The 21896-nt window shown below is 34.9% G+C and overlaps 1 protein-coding gene across 5 annotated transcripts in view; it reads right to left on the minus strand.

Annotated features, from left to right (window-relative positions):
• XRN1 (5'-3' exoribonuclease 1) overlaps nt 1-21896 on the minus strand; it is a 106554-nt gene that overhangs the window by 82828 nt on the left and 1830 nt on the right. For 4 of the 5 annotated variants that reach the window (XM_044251526.1, XM_044251524.1, XM_044251525.1 and 1 more), the window contains exons 2-12: nt 14055-14287; nt 9996-10093; nt 8455-8564; nt 8251-8361; nt 6999-7081; nt 4557-4644; nt 4306-4474; nt 3541-3608; nt 3091-3228; nt 822-888; nt 507-612 (exon numbers count right to left, since the gene is read on the minus strand). In XM_044251526.1, coding sequence (XP_044107461.1) covers nt 507-612; nt 822-888; nt 3091-3228; nt 3541-3608; nt 4306-4474; nt 4557-4644; nt 6999-7081; nt 8251-8361; nt 8455-8564; nt 9996-10093; nt 14055-14287 — 1271 coding nt within the window. Of the gene's footprint in view, nt 1-506; nt 613-821; nt 889-3090; nt 3229-3540; nt 3609-4305; nt 4475-4556; nt 4645-6998; nt 7082-7384; nt 7514-8250; nt 8362-8454; nt 8565-9995; nt 10094-14054; nt 14288-21896 lie in introns of those variants that run through there. The other variant, XM_044251527.1, reaches the window with a different exon arrangement.

Below are 21896 nucleotides of genomic sequence, written 5' to 3' on the forward strand. Positions count from 1 at the left end.
GGCTCCCAGCTGAGCACAAAGCCTGATATAGGGCTTGATCCCAGGACCCTAGGATCATGACCTGAGCTGAAAACAGAGGCTTTAACCCACTGAGCTACCCAGGCACCCCTAAAGATTTTATTTATTTACTTGTCAGAGAGAAAGAGAGAGCGAGCGACGGGGAATGCCAGGCAGAGGAAGAAGCAGGCTCCCTGTTGAGCAAGGAGTCTGACTTGAGACTCGGTACCAGGACCTTGGGATCATGATCTGAGCTGAAGGCAGATATCCAACTGACTGAGCCACCCAGGTGTCCCTACTTGGCAACTTTTTACTACAGGAATATAACACATGTCAGTTATCACCTATTCCAAAATCACAGCAGTTGAAAGATTGACACTACAATAATTTCTATAACCAAAACATTCTCCTCGCCCACTACCTTAACTATCAAAATTATGCTGTTTTTTTTAAGAGCCACAAAATCTAATTTTTTCTATTTTAAAGTAAAAGCATTGGTAAAAACATACTCAGACACTACATCAACTCCCATCTTCGTCATGTAATATGTTCTTTTATATTGTCTAAACTCAGTTTCAAATAGGTCATCATCTTCAGTCTCATCTTCTAAATTATCTGGAAAAAAAACCAGAAAAATAGTGGCTGAAAATTATAAATATTCTGTTTTTCTATTTATGGTCTGGTAAATATTTATCAAAGCAAATGCTTATAAACTAACATAGAAATCTATTCTATCCAATATTATTGAATTAGTATTTACTAAGGAAAGATAGTAACTATCCTGTCAAAAAAAAAAAAAAAAAGAATACAGAGTTTGTACTCACCCTTAGAAGTTACCACTTCTTCTCCACTTTTGTCTAAAGCAGCCCAACAAATGGCGTTTTCCTGGCCCTACAAAAATTACAAATCAATATAAAATTAATGGCAAGATATATTTCAAAGTAAGACAGTTGATTACAGAGATTTAAAAAATACTAGAAAGAACTGACTGATCCTTAAGTGACAACACTGTAAAAGTTCATTCAAAAAATAATCTGCAAATACTATGTAAGTGTTTTTGGTTTTATATCACTTGTTTCCTAAATCTTTATCATGTAGAACTTAATATTCAGGCCTATCAAAAATATGTAATGGGTAATTCTCACCTATTGAGTTAATATAATCTATTTGTTTATAACTGAATCCAATGATTACAAATATTACATGTTTTCTGTATCTCTGGATTTCATCATTCTTTTTTTTTTTTTTTTAAAGATTTTATTTATTTATTTGACAGAGAGAGATTACAAGTAGGCAGAGAGGCAGGTAGAGAGAGAAGGAGGAGGAAGCAGGCTCCCTGCTGAACAGAGAGCCCGATGCGGGCCTCGATCCCAGGACCCCGAGATCATGACCTGAGCTGAAGGCAGCGGCTTAACCCACTGAGCCACCCAGGTGCCCTGGATTTCATCATTCTTATAACTCTGTTTTCTATCTCCACTTCTAAATATTTCTCATGCAACTCATTTGCTTTTCTATAGTTTTCCCATCTCATCACATTCTTCATATTCCTGCCCAGCTGTTTTTCTGCCCTTGTGATCTCAACTCTTCTCTCTTCTATTTTCTGATTGCCTATCTACTGCCAGTAACTCCCTTATTCCCATTTCCCTTTGTTCATCCAAACTAGAGTCTCAGGTAACTTCCTGTGCTTGGGCTCTTCCTCTAGTTCCTCCCATTTTGCCAATGTCTTTAATAGTAACTACATATGCCGGAAGACTTGTGAAGCTTAAGGACTGGGCTGAGATGGGTGGAGCCAGGGATTACTGATGTGTAAGTTTTGTGAGTAAAGTACAGATTCCCAAAAAGTTTCTGAGACTATTTCCTTAAGAGCAAAAACACAGTAGAATGCAAATGGACTGCTCCTAAGTTTCACTGAGAAAAATCTAATCAAGTAGAAGGACTACAGTAGAGAAAATTAGGATAAATGCCCTTCTGGAGCAAGAGTTACTAGCCTTGAACCTAAACAGAACCAGTATGGCAAGGAGAGTGCAGGAAACTCCTCAATTTTATCAGAACTCAATAATTATGAATAGGCTGAGGAAAATTTCAGAAGAGGTTTATTTTCTGAGCTAACGCATATAAGACATTCTTTAGAGCTTATTAGTGATGTTTTATAGGGTATTAACATATTCTAACTGATTCTATTATTTATGTGTTCTAACAATAATAAAATAATAAGTAATTATTTAATTATTGAGCACTAGCATTAGCTATTGTGCTATTATTTATTTACTCTTAAACTAGCCTATCGCTTTTTTTTTTTTTTAATCTTTATTTATTTATTTATTTGTTTGACAGACACAGATCACAAGTAGGCAGAGGCAGGCAGAGAGAGAGAGTGGGGAAGCAGGCTCCCCTCTGAGCAGAGAACCTGATATGGGACCTGATCCCAGGACCCTGGAATCATGACCTGAGCCCAAGGCAGAGGCTTTAACCCACTAAGCCACCCAGAAACCCCTTTTTGTTTTGTTTTTTAGATTTTATTTACTTGACAGAGAGAGACACAGTGAGAGAGGGAACACAAGCAAAGGGAGTGGGAGGTTTCCCGCTGAGCAGGGAGCCCTATTAGGGGCCGGATCCCAGGACCCAAGGATCATGATCTGAGCCGAAGGCAGACGCTTAATGACTGAGCCACCCAGGTACCTTGTATATGATTTTATATATAAATTATTTCTAGAGAAAAATCACTGATCTAGTTGATGTCTCACTATTAGATGCTATAAATAACCGCATTTTTAAAAAAGATAACTAATTTTCTGGGCTCTTTTATTTAGAAGTTGTTCTACACTTATTAATAGGATGAATGAACAAAGAAAACACCATGTTCTTCTTCAAAAGTAAAAAATAAGAAGTTGGTTTTTAAACATCAGATTTAAATGACAGGATCTAATAGAGAAGAAACCAAAAACATTTTTTTAAATGTTCAATAGGAGAAAATAAGAAATGAAAATGAAATAAGGCAACCCTCAAAACCATAAGAAAGAAAATGAGGAACAAGAAGTATCAGTTTTACTTTTATAGCTAAAAAATTGAAAGGACACCTAAAAAAATGAACACCTTTGGTTTTTTCTTTTCCTTGTAGTTCTTGGCTTCTTCTGCTGCAACACCTGCTGCTTCATTGAGGTACTTGTTACCAACTTTGCTTTCAAACCACTTTAGGTCCACAAAAACTTCACTGAAGTGCTCCCGATCAAACTGTACAGAAACATTTAAATTCATTTAAAAATAATTTGAGTATTCCTGGAAAAATACAACCCAAACTTTTACCAGTTCTACTTTTGGGGCATAGGAAATCAAAGAATGTTACTTTTTTGTGCACATAGGGACCTCATCTACTAGTATGAAAATGAAAAATAAAAAGCAGATAAAAATAAAATTAGGTGAAATTATAAAAGAATGATTAATTGGAGTAGAAGAACCAAAACTTTTTCTTCCGACACTATGTAACTGGTTTCTGACCACTTATCTCTACCTGGGACAAGAAAATAAAAATATCTAGTTACTTACATCTGATAGTTTCACAAGGTATTTCTCAAATCGAGGTAAGTTGAGATGCCCACTTTCATTAATATAACCTAAAAGGAACAAAATCTAAATATGTACTAAAAGCTGACACTATTTTTTCTAAACAATTCTACAAAACTCTTTGTATAAAATGTTGAATACTGGCACTCGACTAATCAAGAAAAAACTATATAACTGACTCTAGTTTCTATGAACTATGTAACAACTAAAGCAAAATAAAAGAAATTCCAGGTTCACATAATAATCCTCCCACATTTCCAACATCTGCTAATAGTTAATTAAATATGTTCTAAAATCTATCCAGATCATTCATTTAATATGTTAACTTGAGAAGAACTAATACCCTGCTATTCTGCTGTTTTATTCAGCATTCACCATTGTTTATCGATTCCTCATTTTAACTGAAAAAGCTTTCCCTATTAAATACTCCAATACCTATCCATTCAGAAAAATGAACTTCTGTGATTTAATAAGTGAAATCAACAACTCTGATGGCTTTCTTAAATAACCAAAGGCAGAGATGAGTCAGATATCAATACACGAGGCTTCCTAACTCTTGTCATTTTCTTTGCTTCTGAGCCACTGAAAATTACAACCCCAGAGCTTGGTGCCTTAGACCAAAGGAAACCCCCAATTTTTTCCCTAATATAATTGTGCATGCAATAATCTAATAAACTGAGTGAAATTTTTAGGATTAGCTGAGTGCTTAATAAACGTAGCCTCCAATGAATATTAAACTTTTCTTACCACCAAGTTCTGGCAGGATGGTAATATATGTTCCATAAAGAAGAGGCAGTGCATCATGATTAATATGTAAATGAGGTAGATGAGGGATAAAATCATTCCCAACAAGAAATCCCATCAAAATCCAATCATCTATTATCCTTTCAATATCATATTTAAAAGAGATCTTGTCCTACAGCAAAATGGAGAAAAAATCAAATCGTATGGAAATTCCTTCTAACACATCTTTGGTTCACAGCTGTATTAATACTTACTTTCAGTACTGAAAACTCATAGTCAATATACTCTCTCATTAAAGACAAGTGTAGGAGGTGAAATGTGGTTTCTTCTGGTGCGCATACCCTGTAATTAGTCAGATGATCAACAAAGAATTAATTATATCTTTAAGGCTCAAATTTTAAAATGCAGCAATGTTTAAAATAAAACATCATTAGAAGATAATTAATTCTTGTAATCCAGGCACGTAATTTATATGAAATCTCTAAGGTAGTATAAACATAAAAGTATAATTATAATAGATGTAACATAAAGTTCAAAATAATTTGTCTGCATTATGCTTTCTGTGGAAAGATGCTCAGAATTAAGAAAGCCTAAATAAGATATAACAGATATGAGAAACCATGGGATCTGGCCCATTTAAGGTTGGCCACCAGCATGAAGCATAAAGATAAGTGAGTATATATACTTTTGTGCCTGCTGAAGTACAGTCTAAGGTTTCAATGGTGAGGCACCATCATTTCTTTCCTCTTATCTTTCCCTGGCTTGGTTTAGGGGTCTATATGCCTTAGCTATTGGCCAATACTCTAACTTTAACTAGAAGTAAGAATATAAATTGACAGTTGTACTTTAAATAGATCAGATACCAGAGCAAGTGGATTAGCCCAGAAATACAAGGACAGCTCAACATAAGAAAATAAATCAATGTAATAGATCACACTAATAAACAAAGGAAAAAATACCATACAATCAACCAGCAAAGAAAACATTTATCAAAATCAATAACCTTCTATGATAAAAGTACTCAGCCAAGTAGGGATAGAAGGGAATCTCCTTAATATAAAAAAGGAAACTTATTCTAATATGTTGATGGTAGAAGACTGAAGGCCTTCCTTCTAAGAACAGGAACAAGACAAGGATGCCCATTTTCACTATAGCTATAGCCCATTTTCACTATAGCTTCAAGCATTGTACTTGAAGTCCAAGCCAGGGCAATTAGGCAAGCAAAGAAATAAGAGATAAACAAATTGAAAAAGAAGAAAACTATCTCTATTTACAGACGCCATGATTCCATATACAGAAAATCCCACAGAATCCACAAAGCACCTAGGACCAAAAAATGAATTCAGTATAACTGTAGGAAGTAAGATTAACACATAAAAATCAGCTGTGTTTCTACATTCCAGCAACGAATAACCCAAAAAAGAAATTAAGAAACAATTCCATTTAGAATACCATCCAAAAGAATAAAACACTTAGGAATAAACTTGTTTTGCAAAAAAATGAATTTAGGGAGTGAGGAATAGGGGAAGGTGGTCATAAGATGGAAGTTTTCAGTTGTAAGATAAGTAAGTCCTGGAGATGTAATTAATGTATAGCATGGTGACTGCATTAATTTTTTTTTTAAAGATTTTATTTATTTATTTGACAGAGAGAAATCACAAGTAGGCAGAGAGGCAGGCAGAGAGAGGGGGGGGGAAGCAGGCTCCCTGCTGAGCAGAGAGCCCGATGCGGGACTCGATCCCAGGACTCCGAGATCATGACCTGAGCCGAAGGCAGCGGCTTAACCCACCGAGCCACCCAGGCGCCCTGCATTAATTTTTTTTAAATAAAAGAAAAAACAAGAAAAAAAAAGCTGGCAAAAGACTTATATACTAAAACTACAAAATGCTGCAGAAAAAAATTAAAGAATGGAAAAAGATTCTGCATTAATGGATTAGAAGACTTATTACGAAGCTGTAAATAGTAGCCAAAAAAATCTATATAATCAATGTCATCCCAATCAAAATCCCAATGATGTTTTCCACAAAAACAAAACAAAAAAATCCTAAAAATTGTTAATCTCACAAGATTCCAAATAGCCAAAATAATCCTGAAAAAGGAGAACAAAGTTGGAGGTCTTACCCTTTCTGATTTCAAAACTTATTACAAAGTTTCAGTAATCAAAATACTTTACTACCAGTGGTACTGGCATAAAGACAAACATAAAGATCAATTCAATAGAATACAGAGCCTGGAAATAAACCTGTGCATAAATGGTCAGGCAATTTTTGACCAAGGTGCCAAGACGATTCAATGGGGGAAAAGATAGCTTTTTCAACAAGTGGTTTTGGGAAAACTGATATTCACATGCAAAAGAATGAAGTTGACCCTTACCTTACATCATATACAGAATTAACATGGATCAAAGACCATGTGTAAGGGCTAAAACTACAAAACTCTTAAAATGGGGAAAAGCTTTATAACATTAGATCTGGCAATCTCTTGGCATTATATTATAAGTACAAGAAATAAAAGAGAAAAATAAACTGGACATTGGCATAATTTAAAAAATTTTGTACATCAAATGACACTAAAAGCAGAGTAAAAAGTCAACTGCGGAATGGGAGAAAATCTTTACAGATCATTTTTCTGTTAGACGATTACTGTCCTTAATTTAATTGCTGTACTTTCTTTTCCTTATTTGCAATATAATTTACCTTTGTGTCTTTTTGCCACCAAACCGAACCTCTTCTCTTAAAAGAGAGAAATGTGCCTCATGACTTGTTAATCCAAGCATAATCTGTTGAAAAATGATTAAAATGTTTCTATTCTCTAATTTTTATAGTATCAGGTTCATAGAAACAAACAACTAAAAAACATTTCAATATAGAAAAACATATGCTTATTTAGAAAAAACCAATTTATTAGCACATTAAATATACAATTTTCAAAATCTGATCCACTTATTAGTTACGGAATAAAGTGTGTTTTTCTAAGAAAAAATGTTTACCTTAGACTCACATGATCTTTATAACTGCCATTCTGTCCACACACACCTCCCCCACCACACCAAATCCCCAAAACCTTCTCTTGGTTTTCACACCTTTCCATTTGCCAGAGGAAGTGGATAAGAAATTAGAGACTGTAGCTCTTCCATGACAGATGAATGGAGTATTCTTCTAGAGTCCAGAATGCCTCTAATATGTGAAAATTAAAAAAAACTGGAAAAGGGCATTTTCATTTAATTTTCTCATATAGTATCCTAATGCCCAAAGAAGTCAAATAGTCTAGTGAGACGTATCAACCACTGCGACATATATTGTTTATTTTATTTCAATCCTGATTCAAACAAAACAACATCAAAAATTTATGAAGCTATCAGGGAAATGAGAATACCAAATGGTTATTTGTATATAAACACTGATTGTTAATTTTTATTTTATGTAGGATAATGGCATTATGGTTATTTTTTTTTAAACAATCCTTCTCCTTTAGAGAAACATTACAAAATATTTACAGACCAAGTGATATAATGTCTGGGATATACTTCAAGAGTCAAGGGCAGAGAGAGAAAGGAGACAGATGGTTAGGAATAAGAAAATGAAAATTAATATTTAAGGTAAATTATTTAAAGCTAAATTTATCTGGGTCTCAGAGTTATCCGATCAGGTATTACTGAAAGTTATGTATCAAGCATGAGGGTAAAAAGCGCTCTCTACCTGATCTCGACAGACTATTCAGAGCATGAGGATCGGTCAAATATGAAGACTACAGAGATCTGTTGATCATAAACTATAGTTTAAAAGAGTTCATTTTCTAATTGTTTTAGAACCTTGCTAATGGCAGAAGTAGTAATCCTTATTATGTCTAAAATATTTGTTTCCACAGCAAGAAAGCTTCTTACATAAGTCTCTTAGAGATTTAATTATAACGGCATAAGGTTATAATAACAATAAACATTATACCTACCAAGTCAGCATCTAAACCATAAAGACAATGTCTGGTGTTGGGATCATGATCTGGCTTTGCTTTCTCGGATCTGATAAATTCCATGATTTTATGCTCTCCTTCTCCGGGGGTCTAAATATATGTTTAAAAAAAATGTGGTAATAATGCTATGCTTTAAAATATTAAATTTTTTAAAAATCCCTTTAAATAAAAAAAGATAATAACCTCATGGCCTGAGAAGTAGATGGTAACTCCTTGCCACGACTTATCTGTAGAAATTTTCATATTTACAAAATACTTCAGATGTTCATGTAACCTGGCCATGAATTCAGTCCCTATAAATAAAAAGTTTTAAAAAGTTTATAATCTGAGAGAGACATAAAAAGAGTGAGTTCCCAGGGACAACATGAACTTGGATCTGAGTATGCAGGAAATAGCTAGGTGTAAGATCTCTAAAGAAGTCAATACCCCCTCATGCTTATCTTGAAAAGTAAGTAATTTTGTATCTTTCACTTGCAAATATTACAACTGTTTCTCATTTCTCTGCTCACCCTAAATTAAAGTTAATGTCACATAGATAAGTCAAGAAATTTTACTACTGCCTCAAACTATGTTTCACACATTTTCATACCAGTTTCAACTCCCTAATGAAACTCAATCTTCTATTTCCTCTGCAGGATTCTGAACTTTTTTTTTAAAAGGCACACAGGTTTAGGTTGCTAACAGTAACAACTATTATTATTACTATTATTTACCTGGAAAATTATTATTATTCTAGAAACTGAGTCTATGTTGATTATGTTTCAGAAAAAGTTTAGATGGTCAAGAGTCAATGGCAATGCAGTCTTACACCATAATTAGGATAAAACTGGTTACTAAATCAAGCAATTATGATAAAGGCACTTAAATGAAAGATAAATTACCACAATTAGTAAAGAATTCATGAGTAAATAAGATTTTTTTCCAAAGTAAAGGAGTGCAATGATGTTAGACAAAGTTCTAGTAAGTACAGTGTATGTTGTTGCAAAGTTAAATTAAGCTTATTATACGGATAAATTCATTAAAATCCTAGAATTTTTAACTATACTTTAAGAAGTACAATAGTAAGTGTTCTAGACTAGGAGAATGGGTTTCTTATCCTGAATACAATAGCTAGCTATATGAAGGTGGGTGAGCCACAACCTCACTGGATCAGTTTTCATACAAATAAATGGTGGGAGTACAGGGGATCTTTTAAGATCCTTCCAGGTTTGGAGTTCTATGCATCTGGGAGAGTCCTGTCCACAACTGCTCTTATCGACATCTGTAAATCTCTAGAGTAGGGTCTTCATAGGAGCACTTATAATCAAGGTGACCAAAACATCTCCTGAGGAGACACAACTGGGGAAAATAGCAATTGGAATTTTAAGGACAAATTAAGTAAAGGCTATAATACATTTGAAACACACACACACACACACACACACACACACACACACGCACACACCCCTTACATTTACATTTACATTTAAATCTCTCAGAATCTGAAGTGCCTGGGTGGCTCAGTTGGTTAACTGTCTGTTTTATGCTCAGGTCATAATCCCAGGGTCCTGGGATTGAGACTCATGTCTGGCTCCCTGCTGAGCAGGGAGCCTGCTTCTCCCTCTCCCTCTCCCTCTGTGCCCCTCTCCTCTGCTCATGCTCTCTCTCTCAGATGAATAAATAAATAAATAAAATCTTTAAAAAAAAAAATCAATCTCTTAGAATTTTTCTCTCAGTGAATTTACCTGGCGTAATACAGTTGGAATCAAATCTGGCCTCTGTAGGAAGAGTTTCTCCTTTTTCTAATGCCTTTTTAATTTTGTCTTCTGCCTCCTTTGCTGACCTTAAATGTTAAGGAAAAAAAAAATCTCAAGGTTTCTGGGAAAAAGTATAGTTCTTTATATAAAGTAAACTGTTACTTAGATGCTTTTGTAACTAAAATACTAATTCATCAATTTGAGGTTCAACACAGAATATAACTTTTAAAATGATTATAATTGATAAAGATGGGCCTCAGAATTGTGCATTTTTATTGAGTTTTTCAGAAAAAGGGCTATAGAAGTAGACATTACAAAAGTATAAAACTGACACAGAATGTTAGGAATATTTATAAAGTAATTCTCTTCTTATCTTAAGTATATAGCAAATTGATTCTACAAATAAGCTCAAAAGTTGAGCATTAAACATTCATTATATATACTGCATTCTACATTTAACAGTAACATCAAACAAGAAGTACATTATTAAAATGATCTAAGAATATTATATAAAAAATAACTATAAAATTGTAATGGTTATCTTTGGGGTTCCTCATGAAAACATTTAAAATATAAGGCCAATAACATTAATGACATAATTTGCCAAAATACCTCATTTTTTAGGCAAGAGGATTTACTAGAAAGACCATGTGTTTTAGAGTTAGACAGACCTAAGTCTGAAAACAGGCATCCCAATTCCCGTTCTGCTTCTCCTAGTACCCATTTGTGGCATACTGTATCTCACTGGCATTTAAGTTAATAAGCTCTGCTTTATGTACATTTTCTGCAGCTTTGCTACTAGCTCTCCCTACTGTGCCCTGTGGAATTATATTTCTATGATAAACAAACACCTTTTCATATGTAACCTCTCTCTTACCAAACTCAATATAACAAAAACTCTGAAGATATCAACTTATTTGTAGTTTCTCCAACAGAAACCATTTTCTTCTTCTTTTCTCAGCTTCCTTCCTTTGATTGAACAAATTCAATGTTATTATGTGACAGGTTTGGGGACTATAACAGAAATGATTCCCATTTTCACAGAGCTTACACTCTAGTGGGGAGACAGAGAACTTAACAGCCATAATGTTTAATGTGGCTGCAACACAGAGATATTTGGGGCAGGGACAATGAAAGACTATTAAATCAATGTAGGTGGAGGGTTTAGAACACTAGCAGTAAAGATGAAAAGTAAATATGTATGTCAAATTAAAGAGACTGGTAAGTAGGATTGGGTGTGCAGAATGAGGAAGAAGAAGTCCAAATTACTCTGGGACTTTTGGGTTGAGCAGCTATTTGCATGGTGGTAACATTCACTGAACTAGGAAACAGAAGGAAGGCAGCTTTGAAGTGGTCTTCAGTTCTGAACGTGTTAAACCTGAAATGTATCTGCGGTATCCAAAAGGAGATATTTATGAGACATTTGGATATTTAGGGGTTCTGGAGAGAGATATCCATCAGGAAGATAAATTGAGGAGTCATCAGTATAGACACAGCAGTTAAAACAACTAGATAAGATCACTCAGGACCAATGATAGAAACGTAAGTAAAATCAATACATTAAAAAAAAGGGGCAAAGGAACAAGATAACAAGGAGACCAAGAAGGTGCAGAGAGAGGGTGGTTACGTAAAGATCACGAAAAGGAAGTTTAAGAATGAAAGAATCGTCACACTGTTAAATACTACAGGTAAATGAAGTAATATATATAGAGAATAATTCTTTAGTCATAAGGAGGCTATTTGTAATCTTGTAAGGAAGTTTTAGTAGAGGGGTGAAAGCCAGATGGCAGCAGATTTGAAGTAAGAAATGCATAAAGATTATAATTAAAGATTATGAATGGAGAAAACAGTATCTGTGGAGAATGAGAAAAAGCTGACTAGGGGATTTTAGGGAAACACAGAACACTCAATGCCAGCATAGTATTTAGTAAATGCTTGTCCATTCTCTTAGTTTGTCTTCTGATAACTGGAGAGGTTAGAAACCTAAAAAATTAAGATCTCAGGCTTCCTTGCAGCTAGGTGAGTGGATATAACTTAGATTCTATCAGATGCCTCCACAAAAGGTTCAGAAGGTAGAAGTCTCTATTTATTGAAGTCTGTATGACTTCACCACACTGAAGGAAGTTGAGGAAGAGGATTTGTGGGGTGTATGTTTCATTAAAGTAGAAGGGATCTCAATATTCATCAGTTTTGTAGATGCTGAGAAGCAAAGTATAGGGCAGATCTACCAGGTACACTGGGGCTCTTGTGCTAACAGATAGAGTGGTGGCTTCTTGATTGCTGAACTGTAACTAAAATGATACATTTTTGGAGCCAATAGTTCAGGTAATATCTTCTTAATCCCTGGATCACAACTAAAGCAATAAATTCTTGAACAACCTGTTCTGATGGGGGCCTCTGAATTCCCCTTCTTGAATGTTGTAGTAATAGTGCCACTGGTAGGTCAATTCTGTGGTGCTGTTCTGAAGTCATTCTTGAAGGCTCACCTAAATTCCCATCCTTTTGGCTCTTACAGTGATTTTTATAAGCACCTAATTCTTTGTAATATATATTCCTCAAATAGGTAGGCTTCTATTTCTGCAAATGAACAGTGACTGATAATAGTGGGCTTAAATAATCCTTTCTTAACACTTCTAGCCCAGTAGCTCCCCCAAACAAGTTTAACAAATACCAGGGGAATCTAGTAAAAATCGTTTCCAGGTTCCAATTCTTGAGATTCAAATTAATTAAGTTTGGGTGGCACCGGAGGTTCTGAATTTTAATAAGAGATGGTCCTTTTCTTGATGGTCGTTTTATAGTCATTCAAGTATCTTCAATATCTTTTCTCTTTCGGTGTTTATATCACTACTTTTTACTATTCTTTTCTCATTTTCACTGCTAGCTTTCCCTAAGGTACCCTCCCACTTTCCTTGATGATTTCTGTATTTGATTCATAGGTGCTCTATCCACTCCTTTACCTGCTCTTGTGATGAAACAATTCATTACGCTAACAACCCATCAAACATACTGGACTCAGAGTCTTCCCAACAATTCTAACAACCTTCTTAACTTTACTTACCCTACTCATAAATAAGGACACAGCATGATCTCATTGTTTTTTAAAACCATTCCACATGCCCAGGATTTTGACTTTAAAACTTTATGTGCCTCTTCTCATCCTGTTACACCCAGTGCAACACATTGGGGATGATACTATCTCAAGTGTCCTAACTCAGCTCTCTTCTCATATTCCATCAATCACCTTCTAGTCTCACTTGCTTTTCTGTCCAATTTGGACCCATGTTCACTCAGAGTCAGCATCTGGCCCAGGGTCTGAGCACTGAACAAAGTTTGTTGAATTAAACTGTCAATGTTTCTATTAGAACAATCTCTCATTTCACCCTGTAGTTCTCTAGTTCAGAACAGACTAAGAGAGGAGCTTTCTCTACTACAGTTGACCCTTGAACAACACAGGTTTGAACTGAGTGGGTCTACTTGTACATGGATCTTTTTTTTTTTTTCAATAAATACAATATAGTACTGTAAATCTATTTTCTTTTCCTTATGATTTTCTTAATAACATCTTCTTCCCTCTAAGCTTACTATAAGAATATGGTATATAATACATACAACATACAAAGAATGTTTTATGGTTTAAGTTATTGCTAAGGCTTCCAGTCAACAATAGGCTATTAAGATTTGGGGGAGTTAAGTTATACGCAAATTTTTGACTGTGTGTGGCCTGGCATCCCTTACCAGTGCATTGTTCAAGGGTCAACTCTACTGCTATTTCTAAATTACCATGGAGAAGTTTGAAAAATTTATGACAGAGAGCAAAAGTAACTACACAGCCCAACATATGCTTTGAGAAGGACTCCTCACTTCAATTAACTACTAATTTGTTTACTCAATTGATAAAATGTGACATAATCAGTTATTTCTTTTTCTGGAGGAATTTAAGCAGAAAAGAAACATGAACAGAAGATGAGGTCATTAAGTCAATTATCTTTAAAATAAAAAATTTTATTAATCTAAGTAGTATTCTAAAATAAACCACAAATGTTTTACCTAAAACGCCTCCCCCGCTGCTGGTTCATTTTTGCTCGAGGAGCCACACCATCAACAGCCATAAAGAACACTTTCCTAGGTTTAATAATGCGAAACAACACCTCCAAGTAGTGAAAAATATCAGTAAAGATTTTATCATCAGAAATTCTGAAGTGAACATCATCATCATTAGGATGGGAACATTGATGTATGATTCCATTCATATCCAGGTACAAGTTGTCAAATTCAGGAATCTAAGAAATAAAGAAAAGTGACCAAGATTGTTACTATAATCAATGATGGATATTTAAACATCTGGGAAAAGCAGCTGATAAAAAGCAGGATATAGGGACATTATTATATAAAAACTGAGAAAATAATCACAGTTGCATAAAGAAAGTAAAGAAAAATGCATAAGAGAAATTGGTAAGATGGAAACATAGTATATAACTATATAATGCACCAACAGCTTGATCAAATTTACTGTCAGGAAATTATCTACTTATTTAAAATGCCCAATGGGAAAATACCAAATGAAGTACTTGGTTCATTTGATACTCAAACTATTAGTCCGACATCGACTTCTTAAAGTCTATTTCCCCTATATATGGGTAACATAATGCCCATTTAAAAAGCTCTTTGTACATGGTCATTAAAAGATTTTACAAATGATTTAAACCCTTGTATATTTGGTTTCATTGAGAGTTACTGATTTAGTCATATTAATTAAGAAAGCTTAGATTATGCCAAGAAATTAAGGAAATTTTGAAAACAGATTTCTTGTTTTTGACATGTGGATTAAAAATTTCCTAAACTTTGGCTAATAGGTGTCTAGTTTCATAAATAACAGGTGTCTACTTTTATAAAAAGACTTTATGGCTTGGGCTCTCTTGATCTTTCCTTTATTTAAATGTTTGTAATCAAGTAAGGGGAACACTGCAAAAACAAATCTACACTAACAAGGAAATGAAGTGGGCACAACTTAATAGTTATAATGTCTAATGTAATTAAAGATTTTGAGTAGTCTGTCTTACATACTAACTGAAGAAAAGTTATTTTAAATTTTCAGACATGGAAGCATAATGGACTTTTTTTTTTTTAAAGATTTTATTTATTTATTTGACAGAGATCACAAGTAGGCAGAGAGGCAGGCAGAGAGAGGGGGAAGCAGGCTCCCTGCTGAGCAGAGAGCCGGATGTGGGGCTCGATCCCAGGACGCTGGGATCATGACCTGAGCCGAAGGCAGAGGCTTTAACCCACTGAGCCACCCAGGCGCCCCCATAATGAACTTTTCTTATATAAACTTAATGAAAGCCATCTCTGAAACAATTCAAATTTTACCATAGGTACAGAAATGATACATTTTCCTCTTACTGAGAAAATGGCAGGCCTCTGAGTTGGGGAGTGAAAAGTTTTGGTCTCTGAATCAATGAACACCATAAAAACATACTGACAAAACACTCATTTTATGGGATGGTACGAGGCACCACATAAAAAAATGTTAAATGTCCTCACTGAGTAATAGGCTCAAATGACATGAAAATTGTGATAATGAGGTTTTAAAAGTATATTCAAGATTTACTGTTTGCTTCAAAAAATCTGAAAACCTCAATCAAAATCTCTAAGTGAGAACTTTACAAAACGATTCCAAAGTTTACCCAGGAGAATAAACATGCAAGAAAGAGTATTTTAAAAGAAAAGTAAATGAAGGAATCTACTTTATATGATATTAAAAATTATAACAGTTTGACTGAACAAAATAGTTTACAAATAGTAAAAGTGTGGGATGACTGGGTGGCTCAGTGGGTTAAGTGCCTTTGGCTCAGGTCATGATCCCAGGGTCCTGTGCTCTCTGCTCAGTGTGGAGCCTACTTCTCCCTCTCCTTCTATCCGTTTGTGCGTACCCTCCACCCTGCCCCTATCAAATAAATTAACAAAATTCTCAAAAAGAAAATTAGTAGTTCAAGTGTATATAGAAATTTAGTACCTAAGAGGCATTTCAAACCAGTGAAAGGGATGGGGCACCTAGCTGACTATCTGGAAATAAAACTGTATCTCATCTTTTAACACAATAAATTCCAGAAAGATTAAAAATATTAATGTGAGATATATAAGTAAAAAATTATATACAAATATTTTGGTGATTTTAGGATGAGGAAAGCCAAAACTCATAAACCAAACAAATGATGGACTTGGCCATCTATATTTTTTACATCTATAGGGTTAAAAAAAGTATCAAAAACAAGTTTAAACTAAAAATGACAAAATGCAGGGAAATGCTTGCAAATTAGGATAAAGTCAGCATTCCCAACATACAAAAAAATCCTCAAATAAAAAAGAGCAAATTTTAAAAGCATGGAAAATGCACAGCAATTCAAAAAAGAGACACAGAAGTCTGATAAACATATGAAAAGATGTTCAACATCCCCAAATTTCAAATTAAAATAATATGTCATTTTCCCCATCATGTTAGCAAAGATTAGAAAAAATGATATTACCCAGTTACTGGCAAGGTTTTGGGAAAATAGATAATTCCTATGTTATCAAAAGTGATAGTTGGCATTTATTAAGCACTCATTAGGTGCCAAACATTGAGCCAAACATATTCATTGTCTCACTAAGTTATGATAAATTTAAAAGAAAAATATTTGGATTCTCCATTTTGCAGAAGAAGAAAATCACAGAGATAGAAAAGAGAGAAATGGCATTTACACACAGTGGTCTGGATGGGAATATAAATTGGTGTAATTAATATGAAAGTATATATCAAAATCTGAAGCATTTTCTTTTCTTTTTTCTTTAAAGATTCTATTTATTTGAGAGAGAGAGTGAGAGAGCGAGAGAGCCAGCAGAGGCAGAGGGAGAGGGAGAAGCAGACTCCCGACTGAGCAGGGAGCCTGATGCAGGACTGGATCCTAGGACCTGAGATCGTGACCCGAGCTGAAGGCAGATGCTTAACCAACTGAGCCACTCAGGCACCCCCCAAGATTTCTACTACTGGAAATTTATTCTGAGAAATAATCAGAAATGTGCACAAAGATGTAAGCGCAAGAATATTAATGGCAGTACTATTTACAAGAGATAAAAAATGAAATCAAAATGCCTAATAGGAAACTGATGATGGTATATCCACACAACAGAATACTACACAGTAATTACAAATTATGATTAACATTCATATTTTACATTAGATAATGTGTAAAATACAGACAGTCAAATGACAAAAGTAGGCTATAAAACAGGAGGCATGTTACTATCCCATTTACAGTAAATATTTATCTATATGTACATCTGCATATAAACATTAGGAATATACAGGAACAAGACATTACTGGTGGTTAACCATTGATGTTGGAATTTCATTTATTTTCCTTTGGAAGATATAAGAGCTTTTACAGCTCTCAGTACTATATTAATTTTTACATAATAATTACATACTTCATAATCTGAAAAAAATAATTATCCTTTTAGAAAAGAAATTTTAAAAATTCTCTTACATTTCAGATTAGTAAGAAAAATACAGGATGAGTAACCATTGACTAATTCAGTGAAGAAAATGAGAACATGCAATAAAATCTTGCTCCTTCACAAACATAATACTGGGGGGGAAAAATCAGAGAGAGAGAGAAACCAAGAAACAGACTCTTAACTATAGAGAACTGAGGACTGTGGGAGGGAAGGTGGGTGGGGGGTGTGTGGTGGGGGGCGGGTTAAATAGGGGAAGGGGACTAAGGAGGGTACATGTTATGATGAGCACTGGTTGTTGTATATAAGTGACAAATCAATAATTCTATACCTGAAGCTAGTATTATACTGTTTGTTAACTGACTGGAATTTAAATAAAAACAGGAAAAAAACCCCAAACACAATACTGAGTTATTACATCTGTAAAATAGAAGTTCTGACATTATTTTATACTTTCACCTCTCCTCAACCCCTGTATCTAATTAGTCACTTAGGTTTCATTTATGGTTTTTTTTTTTTTTTAATTTAACTTCCAAAATGTCTCTAGAATCTTACCCTCTTAAGCATTCCCATTGTGTTAGGCAATCTCATAATTTTCTCCATCCCCAGACTTCCTGTCCTAGTTCAAGCCCTCAGTTTTCCAACTAGACTGCTTGCTTTTTTTTCTCTCCCACCACAGTGCAGCTAGCCATTTTCCTAATACATAATCTAATCATGTTGCTTCCATACTTAAACCCATATGATACTAAAAACCTTTAATACCATAAAAGGTTCTGTATGACTTGGCTGTTCTCTCTCCCACCAATTCCATGTTTTTTCCTATTTACATATACAGTCTACAAGCTAAATATACATTACCTAGAAAGCCATAGATGTACTGGGCTGTTCCAAACCTCTATGACTTAACAGATGCTACTACTTCCTGAAATGCTTCTTTTTCCTTTATGCTCTTTCTTCCACTGATCTTGCAGATTTTGACTCCACTTTCAAGATCCAGCTCAGTATCTTTGGAAGCTTTCCTTACCCAAGGAGAAATGATGCTCCCTTCTCTGTGTCACACTCTTATTTGTTTTTGTGTTCCCAATCCATATAAGAATGCCAGGCATGCATATATATATATATATATATATATATATATACACACACACACACACACATACACATACCCTACTCATTTTTGTTGAACACTTAAGTGTGATATCTGTCCTTTCCTACTAAACTGTGAGTTCCTCAAAGCAAGGTATCTGATTTGAGGAATTCACAGTTTAGCAGAAAAGGACAGACATTACACTTAAGTATTTGGTCATGTTCAGAACTCTTAGTATACTACCTGACACAAAGTAGTGAGTAGAAATATTTAATAATAAACAGTGAAGCTCTTCCTTTATTAAATGTGATAGCACATGTAGGCTATAACACTTACTTTGAATATGCATTCATACTGCTTTAAATTGTGGTTAAGTATTAACATTTCAGTATCTAATTTTCTCAAAACAGTTTCTTTTAGCCAGTGTAACTTTGTATCCTACTTAGTGCTGCTGCAAAATGTCTTTTTCATTAAGACAATATGTATCTGACTATTAAAAAGAGCTGCTGGCAATTCTTTTGCCCCAGTTCTTTAATCCTATTTAATCTTAAACAATCCCAAGATTTTGTTGCTTCAATTCATTTTTAAATATGCACGTTTTATTTTTATTTATTTTTTTAGAGAGAGGGGAAGGAGCAGAGGGAGAGAGAATCCTAGCAGGCTTCATGCCCAGCATAGGGCAATCTCACAACCTTAAGATCGTGACCTGAGCCAAAATCAAGAATCGGAAGCATAACTGACTGAGCCACTCAGGCACCCCTTAAATAGGCATGTTTTAAAACATACTACATATACAATGTATATTTTAATATGCAATGTTTTTATATAGTATGTATTCTTTATATGTTGTATTAGTATGCTATGATTAATAAATTCATTTGCTTAATAAATATTTACTGAAGACCTATTATGTACTACAAAAGTAGGGATGAAGTTGTAATGAGGAACATATATATCTGATGAAAACTCAACTTTACAAAACAAAGGTCATACAATTAAGATTATAAACTCTTACAGCATATGCAGTTCTCCTGTGATTAAAATCTAGTACAGTGCTGGGGGGCTCCTGGATGGCTCAGTGGGTTAAGCCTCTGCCTTCGGCTCAGGTCATGATCTCAGGGTCCTGGGATCGAGCCCCTCATTGGGCTCTCTGCTCAGCAAGGAGCCTGCTTCCCCCTGCCCCCTCTGCCTGCTGCTCTGCCTACTTGTGATCTCTGTCCAATAAATAAATAAATAAAATCTTTAAAAAAAATCTAATACAGTGCTACTAGAACAGCTAAAATATGGGGCACCTGTATGCCTCAGTCTGTTAAGCATCCCACTCTTGATTTTGGCTTGGGTCTTGATCTCATGATTGTGAGCTCGAGCCCCACTCCACCCTGGGCATGAAGCCTGCTTAGCAGTCTCTCCCACTCTCTCTTCCCCTCCTTGCTGGTGAGCGTGCTCTCTCTCTCTCTCTAATAAATAAATAAATAAATAAATAATAACAACTATAGGTAAGATCTGTTAAGCACTTGCCACGTACTAGACAGATTTAAATGCTTAATAGTTGGCCCTTGAACAACCCAAGTTTGAACTGCATGGGTCCATTTATATGGGGATTTTTTTTTCAATAAATATAGTACAGTACTATAAATGTATTTTCTATTTTCCTATGATTTTCTTAACACATTCTTTTCTCTAGCTTACTTTATTGTAAGAATACAATGCACGATACGTAATAACATATAAACTATGTATTAACTGTTTATGTTTTCAGTAAGGCTTCAGTCAACACTAGGCTATTAGTAGTTAAGTTTTGGCCAAGTCAAAGTTATACTTGGGTTTTTGGCTGTGCTAGGGTTAGCTGGGGGTTGGTGCTCCTAATACCCACATTTTCAAGAGTCAACTGTATGTGCATTCACTTACTTAAGTATGGCAATCCTAATATTATTATCTCAATTTTGTAGCTGACAAAAGTGAATCACAAAAAGATTGAGTTACTCACCCATAGCTAGTAAAGTAAGTGTTGGGGCAGAACTGATCTAGAGCAGTATTTCTTAATCTTTCTTTCACTATTGTCCTTCTTCCAGGTAGGTCTTTAGACTTGTTTTTTTTCCTAATTATCACCCTCCAACAGAATTTTAATACCACAGCTATACTGTATATCTGTTTACAGACTGTGGCACTTTAATATGCAAACCTCCACCCTCTCAACAATTTTGGCCCCTTAAGGAACGATATTGTTCCTGTTCATAATTTGTACTCTTGTGCCTGCATTTTTAAAAACTATGGTAAAATGTTAATTAAAACTTTCCCATCTTAACACTTTTAAGTGTACATGTTATTCCAGTGCGTGCACTTTTAAAGCCAATCTTCTATGCATTTTGCTACAAATTGCACAGAAGGAGACACAAGCTAATATTTCCGTTTTAAAGTGTCTGCTCTTGTATAGGGAGCATATCTGTTTCATCCTTTACTATATCTGCCTCAGAATGATGCCTTGGCAAGTCAGTTATGAGAGTTCATAGGAGGCCAGCTACTCCTGCCCTTTAAAACCCCTTAGTTATAAATACTGCTACATAACTGGCCTACATAGTCTTTTAGTGAATATTTTGCAGTTCTCCTGTTCTCAGGTCCATCAGGTATTGCCACATTGCTTCCTTTTTCCTCTTGCAGGGATGCCAACACCAACTGGGTCTAGAGGCTATTGGTAGTTTGTCCCTACCTACTTGTATTTGGGTGTTCACAGGGATATAGTACATGGTTTTATCATAAATGTTCTATGGATTTCAAACATTGCTATCTAGTTGTTCCTTTTTTTTTCTTTTTCAAAGATTTTATTTATTTGTCAGAGAGAGAGAGAGAGAGAGAGAGAGCACAAGCAGGGTGAGCAGCAGGCAGAAGGAGAAGCAGGCTCCTCACTGAGCAAGGAGCCTGATGTGGGACTTGATTCCAGGACCCTGACCTAAGCCAAAGGCAGACACTTAACTGACTGAGCTACACAGGCATCCCTAGTTGTTCTGTTTTTATACGAGGATTCAGAGACCAAAAATGATGTTGTCTTTACCACCACCATCTTCCCACAACTTACTCCTCCTCCCAATCTCTTCCTCCCAGGACTAGCTTTTGAATCATGGTGACTTAGGTTTACCGTCTTTTAAATACTGCTTAAGACAACAGCTGCTAACCCTTTATTATATTTGCTCTCTTTGTTGTGGTGGTCGTTGTTAACTACAAGAATCAAACATTTCTGAAAGACACCGTTTTGATAAGCCAAGTTTTAAACCTATCCTTTTAAACCTATCATATGACTGCCTTAAAGAGATTAT

Source organism: Neovison vison, chromosome 6 (assembly GCF_020171115.1).
Source record: "Neovison vison isolate M4711 chromosome 6, ASM_NN_V1, whole genome shotgun sequence".
NCBI lineage: Eukaryota > Metazoa > Chordata > Mammalia > Carnivora > Mustelidae > Neogale > Neogale vison.